Source organism: Miniopterus schreibersii, assembly GCF_964146895.1.
Source record: "Miniopterus schreibersii genome assembly, chromosome: 7".
Classification (NCBI taxonomy): Eukaryota; Metazoa; Chordata; class Mammalia; order Chiroptera; family Miniopteridae; genus Miniopterus; species Miniopterus schreibersii.
In genome coordinates this window covers 23,375,203-23,389,119 of record NC_138108.1, presented here as the reverse complement: position 1 = coordinate 23,389,119, position 13,917 = coordinate 23,375,203, and the positions used below count along the sequence as shown (strand labels likewise).

Sequence of the window (13,917 nt, the reverse complement as noted above, 5' to 3'; positions counted from 1 at the left end):
ACAGAGAACCCAGAGTCATATCCCATCTCTATCTTCATGGCAGAGCTTCTTTTATAGAGTGGACAAAGTAAATTGTTATTTCTCACTCTCTTTCTCTCCTGCCTGGGGTCCAGAATAAGGAAACAAAAGGATGAAAGCGTAAATAATGTACCATTTCCTCCCAGGAAAGACTTGCCAAGTGCCACGGCACACAGTGTGGCTTCTGCAGCCCAGGGATGGCAATGTCCATCTACACGTTGCTGAGGAACCACCCAGAGCCAACCCCCGAGCAAATAATGGAAGCTCTTGGAGGTGAGTCTTCTTGGCCTTCTGCAAGCAAGACCTAAGGTAAAAATTGCCCAAGTAACTAGAGAAGGAGGTCCTAGCCTTGGGGAGAAGTTGTGGCACAGCTTTGGGGTTCCTCTTTAGCACCTCTCTTTACTCAAGCCCTTTCCAGGAAGTGCTGCCTTCATTTTGTCAGTAAAGTTGCCAAGAACTGGGGCCATAGTAGTTTCATCACAAAACTTTCTCCCTTAATAGAGCCCATTGTCACTCTGCAAAGGCGTTCAAATGGGCTGTCTATAACACTTTTAAAAGAATCTTTTCTAAAAGTGAAAATTTGGGTAGTATGAAAGAATGAGATTTTGTTGTTTATTTTTAAATTAATCTGTTAGAATCATTCATTAACTCTACTTACTGAAATTAATTTTACCAAGAAAATAGATTTTCAGATACTCTATAGTTTTATGTTCTGGTTGGGTTCATTATAAGATCAAAGAGGTCATAGATAGCAATTAGTTATCACAGATAAGCTTGGTGAGCAATTCAATTTCCTATTACAAATAGCTATCAAGTTTAAATGAACAAACACAATTTTCTACCGAGAGAGAGAGGGAGAGAGAGAGAATGTCTTGTTAACAAATGTAGTCTTCTGTAACAAACATACCTAGTTTCAAGGTAACTGGTCACTAGTTCTTCAGAGAAAGCTGTAAAGGCAAACCTCTGAATGTTATAAGAAAGCTCTTTGTCCCCTTAAACAAGGAGACCTAGACAGAAATTCAGTTTTATGATGAAAAGATGCAGACTAAAACAAAGTAAAAATTCAACATAAATTTTATGGTAACTGGTATATAAATATTCTCTAATAGTCTCCCTTATCTCTCTATAACTTCTTTACTCAAAATTTTTCAGTTTCGCATTAAGTACTACTAAAACTTCGGCGTATGGTTTCAATTATGATTTTAACCAAACCTGAATAAAATATGAACAATAGGTAATTCTTGTTCAATGAAATAATCCACACTAATGAGGTATATAGAGATCTTGTGATTTGCCTTGCTTTTTGTTTGTTTCTTTGAATATATATAGTCTTATAGAGATGGATTATTTCCTCCAAGATTCTATGCCTGTAATTCACATAACAACCACCATGAGACAACGTTGTAAAATCTGGCTAAATTAATGAAGCAGATAACCTTATTCAAGGTGTGGCTAACTCAGAGACTCTATTTGGTTCATAATCCACTTACTTGAGCTCTTTCTAGAATTATTAATGCTAGCCTCACTGATCATCTTAATGTTCATATTTTAAGAAAAACAATAATATAAAATAAAATTCAAAGAAGTGTGATTAGGTATGGCACTTACCTTCCAAAATGGTCAACTGATATAAATCAGCACTTTATTTAATCGTGTCTTTCCCTTCAAGACTAAAGAAATATAATTTTTAAATTTTTATCTTTTTTCCCATTAAAATGAGAAGATGTTCTGCAACGGATGCTCTTAGTGTTCCTTGGTGGGCTTATAGGAGCATTTCTAGACTTAGCATTGATTATATGGCCAAGAACAAAAACAAAACAACTCTGATGTTAGCTTTCTCTAGTCTTTAATGTTTGCTTATAGTTTATCCGAGAGAAAGTGTCCATTGCCACTTAAACACTCTATTTCATGCTATGTAGTTCTATGTTCGAGACATTTCATCTCCTATTTCTACTCCAAAGAGAGATTCTTAAGTCACACATCTTCTATATTCCTTCTTATTGGCAAAAGGAAAGATAGATTATGAAATCTGAATCTATTCTTGTTCATGCAATTTCTCCCTAAACTATTCTCATTCTAAAAAAACAAGTACACCCATTAAGAAAGTTTCCAGCCCAGCCGGGCGTGGCTCAGTGGTTGAGCGTCGACCTAGGATCCAGGCGATCGGGGTTCGATTCCCTGTCAGGGCACAGACCCGGGTTGCAGGATAGACAACTGATCAATGACTCTCTCATCATTGATGTTTCTATCTCTCTCTCTCTCTCTCCCTCTCCTTTCCTCTCTCTGAAATCAATAAAAATATATATTTTTAAAAAAAAGTTTCCATATGACTCCCTAGCATCAAATTTCCACAAGCCATACATATACATTGCTTCTAAATTTTAAAATTGTATTTGAACATTATTTTAATAACACATTCCTATTATTAAGAATAAAAAAAAATTAAAAGGCAAGGAAAAACCTCATTCATATTTCTGCAACCAGGAGACAACCACAATGAGATACTTCTATACTCTTTCAGTCTTTTCTATGCATAGTTTTTGTTTGCTTATTTTAAATACTCCTATTAGATATACAATTTTACATTATATATACAATTTTAACAGTATAACATAAGAATTTTTCCATGCTAGCAAAACATTTTCATAAATATCATTTATACTGGCTGCAAAATTTGAATATACTCTAAAAAGACAGTGGTTTCCTCGCCTTTTATACCATGCTTTGGAAATGTTGACAGATTAAAGTAATATCTACTTATTGAACACCTGCGCTGTACTGGGAGGGTTCAAGAACACCTAAGACAATCCTTGCCTTCTCCAGGAGCTTAAGAGCCAATGAGGGAGATAAGACATGTGCTCCAGGACAGTCAATGACAGGCCTATAGAAGACTCCAGACAGTGAGTGGTTCAGTCCTGGCTGGGTGTTAGAGCATGGAGAAAGGGGGCTGAGGCCCTAGTAAATGGACACATTTTCCCTAAGAAGATAGTTGAGGGACAAGAGACTGCATGAGAAAAGCTTAGCAAAGGACCACATCTGAGATGTTATGGGGGGGTGGCAGGTTACATGAATTAGGACAGGGTGGGAAATAGGAAGAAAGAGTTCATTGGGAAAAACTGTAGAGATCTTTGTGACATTTCAGGGAACAAATGTAATCACAAGAGCTATTTTTGAAGAACATCTCTGTTTCAAAGAGCCATTTTGCTGGTTTGGGGAACAAAACCAGAATTGAATTACCAATATAGCTTTCCACTGAAACCATGAAGTACAAATATGCAATGTATTTCTATATCACTTGTTAAAAATTGATCTCTTCTTAATCAGGTAATTTGTGTCGCTGTACTGGATACCGGCCAATTATAGAAAGTGGAAACACTTTCTCTGTGGTAAGTGAAAGTAAAAAATATGTATACAAATTTTTTCAACTGACTTAATACATTAACAAACCTTTGTATTCAATTATCTCTAAAATAAACATATTGACCTCTCTAACCTTAGTATTTAAAGAATCAACCAATGAATTTGTTTTAAACTGCATTCCTTCCTAAGGAATCAACTGTTTGTCAAATGAAAGGATCAGGAAAATGTTGCATGGATCAAGAAGAAATGCCTTCTGTGACTAGACAGGAAAAGGTAAGTATCTTTTGTCCCACTGCAGTTGGGATCAACTGAAAAATACCCACCTATTTCCAAATTTCTTCAATTTTTCTTTTTTTTTTTTTCAGTAAATTCAGTGCATAAACAACCTTAAAAAGTCCCCTAAATGAGCAAGCCCATGACTTTCATGAGGCGGTCACCACAAAAAGACTTTTCCTTCAGAAGCATTCCAATTTTCTGTGCCTTATCTGGGCTTACCAACCCCCTCACTCCCAATTAAGAGATGTAAGCAGTGGTACATCTTTATGCTCATGGCAAATAAATATCTGCAAATAATACCTGAGACCCAGCACAGAAGCTTAAAACCCAATTCCTGACACCAAAAGAGCCAGCCCAGAGTTCAGTAAATCTGCCAGGGGAACCATCATGGTTCTTGGAAGGTGGGGAGAATCCCCCTCAGGGACACCCTGTGGATCTGCCACCTACCTTTTGTGTGTGAGGTGTCAGAGGGTTGGGCCCTAACTCTGAAGTTTCATAGTTAGAGATTCCTGTACATCTCTCAGTAACTCTGAAGTTCCATTTCTATTTTGTTTTGTTTTGTTTTGTCGAGATATGTACCAAATTGTACAATAGAGACGAATTCCAGCCCTTGGATCCATCGCAGGAACCCATATTCCCTCCCGAACTGATAGTAAGACACTTTACTTTTGTTATTTCATAACATAATGTGTTACAAGCCTTTTTGTATTATGCTGTAGAATTACCGAGTTTTAGACATTAAAAAATTGAAATTGTGTCCAATACAGTAACCCGTTTTTAGGAACTTGTTCAGCTCCACTATAAATAATTTGAAGCAGACAGCTTAGAAGAGTGGGGTTGCCTGGACCTCAGAGATGCTTTGATTCACCCCCTCAGTTGAAGATTCTAGGTTCAGAGAGTGTAGGTGCTCACCCAGTGTCACATAGCTACACTGTGAGATACATTTAAGGCATTTTGTAAAGCTGGTACAGTAAAAAATCAAATGATCCTTATTATAATGGCTTTATGTTATTCTTATAATTAACCTTTGTGATTTCAGCTCAGTTTGGACAAAGAGAGAAAGAATAATATAAATAGTGTGATAAGCTTATTCTATTTCATGGCTGCGCCCTGGAGAGAGCATGAGAGCGGGGATATGATTCTACAGGCTCCTAGAGGGCCTCAGTCCCTGCGCACCCCTCAGAGTATGAGAACTTGGACACACCTACTACTTATAGATTATATGTATACATATTGATATAGATATATCCATGTGTGCATATATATGTCTATAGAGTTGTAAAAAACTATCCACATACACTATACCTGGTGGATAATTTAAGGGATCTTTTTCTCAGATAATTTTGCCTATACATAGGCAATTTTTGTCCTACCAGAAAACCTAATGCCAAAGATGAGGCCTCTCTGAGTCACTCTTGGGACAGAACTAGAACAAGAAGCCTGGCCCTTCAGACACTTTCACCATAATGTGCTACCTCCTTCTCACACACTTACCTTGCTAATATAGAGTTCGTTCTACTCTATGTGCAGGTATTGATGGGCAGGCATCTATTATGACATTTATTCAGTGGTGCCCACACAAAACTTACAAATCTAGTTTCAAACAAGGCCACCCTTTCTTGTGCCCTAGAAGTTAGGTCTCCTCAGAGAGCTAAAATGACTAGCAGGCCATTTGGACACCCAGAGCAGTGTATATACTCATGGTATATAGTCCAACAGCCTTACTTGAAAGTCTGTTGGCGTTGCTTCTCTGCAGAGAATGGCAGAAGATCCAAGCAAGAAAAGGCTGACGTTCCAAGGGGAGAGGACTGCCTGGATTACCGCTGTGACTCTCGAAGACCTTCTGGAGCTGAAAGCTAACTACCCCAAAGCCCCCCTTGTCATGGGGAACACTACAGTGGGTGGGTGGTTTTAAAGTATGTTCTTTAGGGAACCCAAACACCCATGTCTCTTTTTAAACTTCATAAATGCAATCCATTTTTATTAACGGAGACCTCTGATCTTTAGAATGCTTTGTTGTTTTCTTTTGCAAATGTCATTTGTGTCACAATTTTCACTCTGGATTATCAGAAAGCAGCATCTATCAGCACTCATTGACTTCCTTTTCTTATTGCTTTAAATGCTTTTCTCCTTAAGGACCCACCATTAGATTTGGGGATGAATTCCATCCGGTTTTCATATCTCCACTTGGGCTTCCAGAGCTCTATTTTGTGGACAGCACAGATAATGGTACGCACCTTCTTTTTCAAATAAGATGTAACGATTGGCTGTTGGCGGGTTGATCATTACATGCACTGGGCTAGTTTGAGCACTTCATAGAATATCTGATGTCATGTATTCATTCAAAAATATTTATTGAGCATCTACTATGTGTTTTCTGTGAGCTTTTTCAACTAACCCACCCCACTCAGCGGTGTCACTGAGTACCTCATTGTCATAGGAGCCATAATGGTGGGAAGATGCAATGTAGTTCAGCCAGGTACGAGAAGACTGACTGAGTAAGAAGACTTAAGACATTGGCTGGCCAGTAGGAAAGGGCCTTGCTAGACATTACTTTCTGATTCACAAAGTTGTTGAAGGCTCATCTACACACACACACACACACACACAAAATCTAGGTTACAAAATTTGAAAGTTTAACTGTGAACAACCTTATTTATTTTACAACCTTTTCACCATGTACCATGTGCCTTCATAGCTCTTGTTTCTTTTGATCCTCATGACAACCGTGGGAGGTATACAGAGCAGGTAGCCTTGTATCTCCATTCTCCTAAAGACAATATAGAGTCAAAGGGCTTAAGTAACTTCCCGACTTCACACAGTTAACACTTGGTTAAGTCAGGACTAGATCCTGTGTTTTCTTCCTCTTTGCCAAGTACTCCTACATAATGCACCAAATAAGGCTGTCTGGGAAATATACCCCACCATCCACTACTAAAACTCAGCATTTGAATGGATAACAGGTTATAGGAGCTAAAAATGCTACATAAAATAGGGTTCTCCCCAATGAGTGAGCAGCAATCAAATGGAAAAGTGTCTGCTTCCCCTCTGACCTGCTCATTTTAAGTCAGCCTACCCATTAATTTCTCACCTGTTGAAAATTCCGTATCAAAGGCCTCATAGGAGGAGACGGAACAGAGGGAAGCCAGGCTGGTACAGGAGAGGGCTGGAAGGAAAATGTGAAAGTACTTGGTGAGGGGTCAGGGGGCTGCGGGCCAGGAGTTGGGAAGGTAGAGCCTGTAGAATTGAAACTAATGTTTTTCAACCTTTTTATTGTTGCCTCTCTAAAGGGCAAGAGAAATTCTTTTTCTAATCATCCCTCCATGAAATTTTAAAACCACAGATAGACAATATGTCTCTCTATGTACAGTATGCATACCAGAGCTTTATACATAAAAAGAAAAAGATTTTTTCACCTCCTTAGGGGCAGTATGCCCCCCTTCAGAATCCATAAACTAGATGACATCACTACTCAAAGTATTCCCTGTACGCATACCTGCAGTGAGACTGACCCAAGGTACAGGCCGGTGTGGGTGTCTCTCCTTGTTCTGATAAGGAAACAATAGGAAAAAATGGCTTGGAAGAAAGGCAAATGGGCAGTGCAAATCTGCAGGTCAGTTCCCACTTAGGCTTACTAATCTTTTAAAACTTATAAAATCTTCGCTAAAATTTCGATATTTGATCAATATATTCAGGGAAAACACTAAATTGGAAATAAACTAATAAATTTCAGATATCTGTGATAATAAATATATGGCACATTTGATTATACATGACTGAGAAAAAGAATTTGGTACCTAATGTTTGGGGATAATGCAAATTGCCAGAAATAATCTTTATCTTTGGTTTTTGCCATTCTAAGTTAATGTGAAAAGGGAAGATATATTTGAAAAATTGTTTCCATGCAGCTCATGTGTCGTTCTACAGTTCACTTTAAGGTTTCATTCCAGTATCTTATTTTCAGGGGTGACAATAGGTGCAGGCTACACCCTCGCCCAGTTGAATGATGCCTTGCATTTTATTGTTTCGGAGCAACCGAAGGAGAAGACTAAGACCTACTGTGCCCTGCTAAAGCATCTGAGGACACTTGCCGGAGCCCAAATTAGAAATATGGCGGTACGTGCTCTAGTGTTATATGAAACGAGCCATAGTTATAGACAGTCATACAGTTCTGTTCAGTCAAACACTCCTCTGAAGATGAAACCCGAAAGTCAGTGTTGAATAAATCTCTACAACATCTGGGGGGGTGTGAGTGTGCCCAAAATGAGAGGTGTCACATTGTGTGGATGTGTGTGCCCAGAGTGAGAGGCAGGATATTATATAACAAGATTATGGTCCTGGAATCTGAAGGTGCCCAGATTCTAATCTCAGCCTGTGACCTATGAGTGGTATGACCCTGGAGAAGCCACTTGACCTCTTTAAGCCACTGTTTCTTCATTTTAAAAATTAAGGTTCAACCAAATGGACTGTCTCTAAGATCCTGTCCAGTTCTAACAGTCTGTGAAATATGTCTTATCCAAGGCTTAGTAAATAAGAGCCTACATTTCCGAAATACTATTTTATAGATGGTTCTCCTCTTAGGCCCTTGCAGTCAAGTCAGTTTGTGAACATGTGTATCCCAAATGACAAATTGTGGATGTCCCCCAGTTATCTAGCTTATTGAGGTTTCCTTATTGTTTAAGATTTAAGAGAAGTTGGTTTGAACAAACGCCCATTCCACACGTGATGGGTAGTTCAGTGGGATTCAGGGGGGAGGGGCATATTTTTCCTAATTGTCTCTGGCCTTATTTCTTTTGATTCTCAAAAATCCACCATATGTTTTCACCTTTGGCATCTTCTACCCCTTTTTCTGGACCGTTTTCCTCTCAACATCTTGCCTTTTTAGCCCCCTTCAAAAGTCCTCATTATTGACGATTTGGACAAGAGAGAATTCTATTATACAGCCAAGCAAACATTTTTAAAATGAGTGTCACATATCTGGTCCTTTAGAGTTTATTCACGCTCTAGCTGTCACCTTCCCCTGTTATTGAACACTCACTCTAGGGTCAGTTCTCAAGGAGATTTGTCTCCTTGTTACAAGTAGGAAATATTTTCTTAAGCAATGAGTTTGAACTGGAGTCCGGGATGGGAACCTCGCCCCATATGTTGTCTGAATCTATTTAGCTGCCCCAAAGCTCTGCCAGATCTTTCTATGAAGCAAAGAAGAGAATTCAAAGTTTACACAAGATGCCTGTATACTAATTGCTTATTTGTTAAATAACTAAGTGTAGATGAAAAGAAATGTCATCTTTATTTATTTAGACTCTAGGAGGACATGTGGTGAGCCGGCCAAATTTTTCTGACCTAAATCCAATTTTAGCAGCAGGAAACGCTATCATCAATCTGATATCTAAAGGTAAGAGACCAACTCTGAAGCATTTTTTTTTACAATTATCATATGGTTTCCTTCCATAAACCATGAACTAGGAACACAAGTATATCTAACTTAGACTTACCAAATATATATAGGCGAGATCTACATTCCCTGAAACATAAGAATGAAACTGAGATCAATTATCCTGATCTTGTAGATCAGATAAGTTTCTGCACCAGACAATTTTTCTTAACTATTTGGTCACATTCATCCACAGTCCAAAAGCAGTTATCAAAAAAGTGTATGAGGTGTATGCCTGTGGTTTTAGAGCTTTATGCATTTTTTAATTTCAGAGTTTCATAAAGGTGGAATTTTTCTTATAGGACTTTTTAAAAAGTTTGTGGGACGTATTCCTCATTACTTCTCTCTTTATTCAAAAACAGCTTGGTCCTTGCCAAGGGAAAATGATTTAAACTTGATGAAATAAAAACAATGCATATTATTCATAGAGCTGTTGTTGTAAGATCTCTTTCTTTGATTAAAATCACATTTTAAAAATATAGTGGATCAAATGAGAGAACAAGGCAAACTGCTTAAAGAAAAATAGCTATAATCAAGCATCCCACCTCTGCCACTAGTCTCACCTCTAGCACTTTGGACAGGTCTCTTAACCTCTCTGGACCTCTGGGCTTCAGTTTTCCCATTTGTGAAATACATTCTACCCATTTCCCACTTGTGAAAATTGGATTGTTTCCAAATAGCTTTAAAGTTCTTCAAAGCCAACATTTGTGAGTGACATATAATGAGCTCTAAAACCAGAAAAGACTTTTTAGCTTATCTGGTCCAACCCTTTCATTCTGCAGATGAGGAGCCAGAAGCCCCAAAGGGTCTATGACTTGCCTAAGGTGACACAGCTTCAAACCTGGAACTAGAACCCACATCTTCTGGCTCCCAGCCTTCACTCTCTCTCTTTTCACTAGATACATCACATCTGTCCCTTTCTGGAGCTTCTCCAATTTGATAAGTTTATTCTAATCAAGGTCATTTCTCTAATAGAAGGAGAACGGCAGATTCCTTTAGACGGCCATTTCCTCAAGAGATCACCTGAAGCCAACCTTAAATCAGAAGAGATTGTGTTATCTGTTTATATTCCCCACTCCACTCAGGTAAGGGCTCCCTGACCGGCTGCTCGCCCCAGGGGGCCCCTGCTCGCCCTGTACGTTGCCCAGGAGCCGCAGACAGGCTTCCGGGGATGGTGCTGTCTCCTTTCCCAGCCAACAGCTGCAGGGAGACCACTGGGACCGCTCTCGGGAAGGGGCAGGGTCTCAGGTGACCATTTAATTTGCTTTCATATCAGGTCCACATTGGACTTCCGTGGACCTTAGGCACTTTTCTCCATAAAAAATAAAACAAAATCAGTGACCATGTTATTATGAAGATGAGTATAATCCAGTGTTATATTCATTGTTATTATATCCATTTTTTCTTCTGTTTTTAAAAGACATTAAAAGAAAAATGTTTCTGTGGGCCTTATCTCTCTGTAAAAGGAGAGTCTTTTGTGTGAGAAGCTGAATTTATGGTTTCAGGTAAATATGCATCTTAGCCAAGATTGAGGCAAACTATCACCAATATCATCTACAATAAGTTCCTGGCAAACTGAAAGTTCATTATTATATAACATTTCCAAGTCAACCAACCTTTATTAACCAAATACTTTAAATTAACTTGTTTGTTTATTAACTACCTGCCATTCTGTAAGCCAGGCATAGGGCTAAATCCAGAAGACACTACACCGATTTATAAAACAGTGTCCTGTCTTCCAAGGTCTCTAAGTCTAAGAGGAAGGGCTTGAAATAGGAAACACCCAATCACCTTAGACAGGAAAAAGTGGACAAATAGCTGGAGTGGTTCCTGTGATGAGGAAAACCCTCCCCTAGTGTTGTTCAAAGGGGAAGGAAACCAGTTGCTAACAAGCACAGGTCAGTGGTGAAGGGGGTGGACATTCCAGGACGGGGAACAGCATCAGGATGGGGGTTGGGGCGAATGGCAGCTTGGAGGCCAGGCGGCAGGACAGGGTGGCTGGAGGAGCCCCATGAAATGCGGCTTCACATCCACTGCTTCATCGAGGAGTTCGTACATGTTCTAGCCGCCAACCACCTCTGAAGACTTTAAAACAAGTAAAATCTTAATGAAAGTGGTATTTTAAGAATATTGATCCACTGGAAAGGTAGGGGAAAAACCGGTTGGAGAACAGACTGAAGGTTGAATGAATAGTCAGGAGGCTAATACAATAATTCAGGCTGGAGAAGGTAATGAGGGTGGTGCAGCAGGAATGGAGAGGGAAAGCCCACCAATCGGTACAGTAGACTATATGTGATGTGTGTCTCAAACACTTCTTTATCACCTTCGCTTTCTATATCAAAAATGTTTTATCCTTAAAAAAAATAAATAAATGGTTTATCCTTGGCAGGGTCCTTAGTAGTGCTAACTCCTTCCCCACCCCCACCAGGATACTGACCACGAAAAGAGGTTTTCTCCCATTTTGCCACTCTAATATTTAACACTAATAATGAGATTTAATGTAATATGACATGTTTAAACCTGGAAAACACTTTGGAAACCATTTGGTTTTCAAACTTTTCAAACCAGTCGTTTTCAAGCTTTTTCTTTTTAACAGTAGAACTCTTTATTCAAATGAAATTTACGTAGGACAGCAAACTAGTTAAAAGTGAAAGTTTGATAGTTTGCTCTGAGAGACACCCCACCTCCTGATCTTCCCCTCATTCCCTGAGGCACCATCTGATCAAACCCAACTTTCTCATTTTAAAGAAAATTAAGGCCCAAACTGTTTAAGTCATTTGCCTGAAGCCCAGTGTGGTGATTTGGAGTTGAAGTAAATAAGCATAGACTCTGAAGTCAGACTGCTTGAATTTGAACCCCAGCTCTGCCACTTACTGTGCAACCTTGTGTAAGTTACTTAACCTCTCAGTTTCCTCATCAGTAAATTGGAAATGAGTAGAATTGCTGTGAGGATTAAATATATATACATACATACACACACACATATATATATGTAAAACACATAGGCCAGTGCTCACAGACTGTCAACACTAGTTAATAACAGTGAGAATTCAAGTCCACTCATGGATCCTTTTCATTTTTAACAATCATCTAAGTTGATTCTGTTTGTCAAACAGTAAAGAAAAGCACTAGACTTTCTGAATGTTTTTCTATTGCCAGTGGCACTTTGTGTCAGGACTGCGGCTGGCCCAACGTCAAGAGAATTCCTATGCCATTGTCAATGCTGGGATGAGTGTGAAGTTTGAAGATGGCACAGATACAATCAAGGAATTTAAAATGTTCTATGGAAGTGTTGGCCCCACTGTGGTCTCTGCAGACCAGACTTGCAAGCAGCTCATTGGGAGGTAGGTCATAGCACATCCAGAACATAAAACTCAGGCCTTTCTATTTTAATATTTTAATGAAAATAGCACTTAGAGAATTTTTTCTGATTATAAAATATACCTATATATTCATTTAAAAAATTTAAGTGCTACAAAAAAGTGTAAAGAAAATAAAAGTCATCCCCAACCAATATTACTTCAAGGTGCAATGATTCTTTTATTGTAGTTTCTGTAATAAGATTAGTGCACAAATCAATATAAGTAGATATAACCTTCAAATTTTCACTTTTAATTAACCTGCAAAGTAAGTAACATTTTCAATACTGTGTCCTAAGATACCTGAAAATGTTTTCTTAAACCACATAAAGAGGAGGAAATATTCCAAAAGGTTAAATAGCCTTCCTCTTGTCACTCTCATTACTTCTAGCATTTGGAGAGTAAATTTTTAAAATTCTCCCAACTAGTATTTTTACAATAATTTTTGCCCAGCCATCATATTTATTGTCTACAATCAGAACTTAATACAAGTTTTTTCTCAGTTACCAGAAAGAACTTGATGCCTCCAAAGCATTTATATAGAAACTTTCATTTGTGAAAATTTTACAACTATAATCAATAATTTGGTCATTTACCAGTTTTTGCCTGTGTGCATGCCAGGCATGGTCTAGTTGCTGGAGATACAGCAGTGAGCAAACCGAAGTCCCAGATCTTGAGAATCTTGATTTTAGTACTTTTATTACCCAAGCTATTTGAGGTAAATCAACATTTCCAAGTTATGAAGTTAAAAAATAATAAAAACAAACAATCCAATTAAAAAATCAGCAGATGATCTTAATACATTTTTCCAGAGAAAACATACAGATGGCCAACAGGTACATGAAAAGGTGTTCAACATCACTAATCATCAGGGAAATGCAAATCAAAACCACAATGAGATATCACCTCACAGCTGTTAGAATGGCCATCATCAAAAAGACTAGGCAAGCTGGGGAGGCTGTGTAGAAAAGGTAACCTTTATGAACTGTCGGCAAAAATGTAAATTGGTGGAGCCACTATGGAAAACAGTATAGAGGTTCCTCAAAAAATTAAAAATAGAACTACCATATGATCTAGCTATTTCATTTCTAGCTACTTATCCAAAGAAAATAAAAACACTACTCAAGCTTGGCCCAGGCGTGGTTCAGCGGTTAAGCATCGACCTAGGATCCAGGAGGTCTGGGTTCAATTCCCAGTCAGGGCACATGCCCCGGTTGCGGGCTCGATCCCCAGTTGGGGACTTGCAGGAGGCAGCCGATCAATGACTCTCATCATTGATGTTTCTGTCTCTATCTCCCTCTCCCTTCTTCTCTCTGAAATCAATAAAGATATATTTTAAAACAAAACACACAAAAAACCCACTACTCAAAACTATACATGTACCCATGTACCTTGTATCATTATTTAGAATAGCCAAGATATGGAAGCAACTTAAGTGTCCATTGATGGATGACTGGACAAAGACAGTGT

At 38.6% G+C, this 13,917-nt stretch overlaps 1 protein-coding gene across 1 annotated transcript in view; it reads left to right on the top strand.

Annotated features, from left to right (window-relative positions):
* The window catches only part of LOC308559315 (aldehyde oxidase 4-like), a gene marked incomplete at both ends in the record, with an annotated part of 58,574 nt that overhangs the window by 12,662 nt on the left and 31,995 nt on the right, over nucleotides 1-13,917 (top strand). Inside the window, 10 exons of the mRNA XM_081141925.1 lie at nucleotides 165-291; nucleotides 3,343-3,404; nucleotides 3,568-3,651; nucleotides 4,226-4,306; nucleotides 5,411-5,555; nucleotides 5,791-5,883; nucleotides 7,619-7,770; nucleotides 8,956-9,049; nucleotides 10,064-10,173; nucleotides 12,248-12,432. Of these exons, the coding sequence (XP_080998051.1) occupies nucleotides 165-291; nucleotides 3,343-3,404; nucleotides 3,568-3,651; nucleotides 4,226-4,306; nucleotides 5,411-5,555; nucleotides 5,791-5,883; nucleotides 7,619-7,770; nucleotides 8,956-9,049; nucleotides 10,064-10,173; nucleotides 12,248-12,432 (1,133 nt within the window). The remainder of the gene's footprint in view (nucleotides 1-164; nucleotides 292-3,342; nucleotides 3,405-3,567; nucleotides 3,652-4,225; nucleotides 4,307-5,410; nucleotides 5,556-5,790; nucleotides 5,884-7,618; nucleotides 7,771-8,955; nucleotides 9,050-10,063; nucleotides 10,174-12,247; nucleotides 12,433-13,917) is intronic.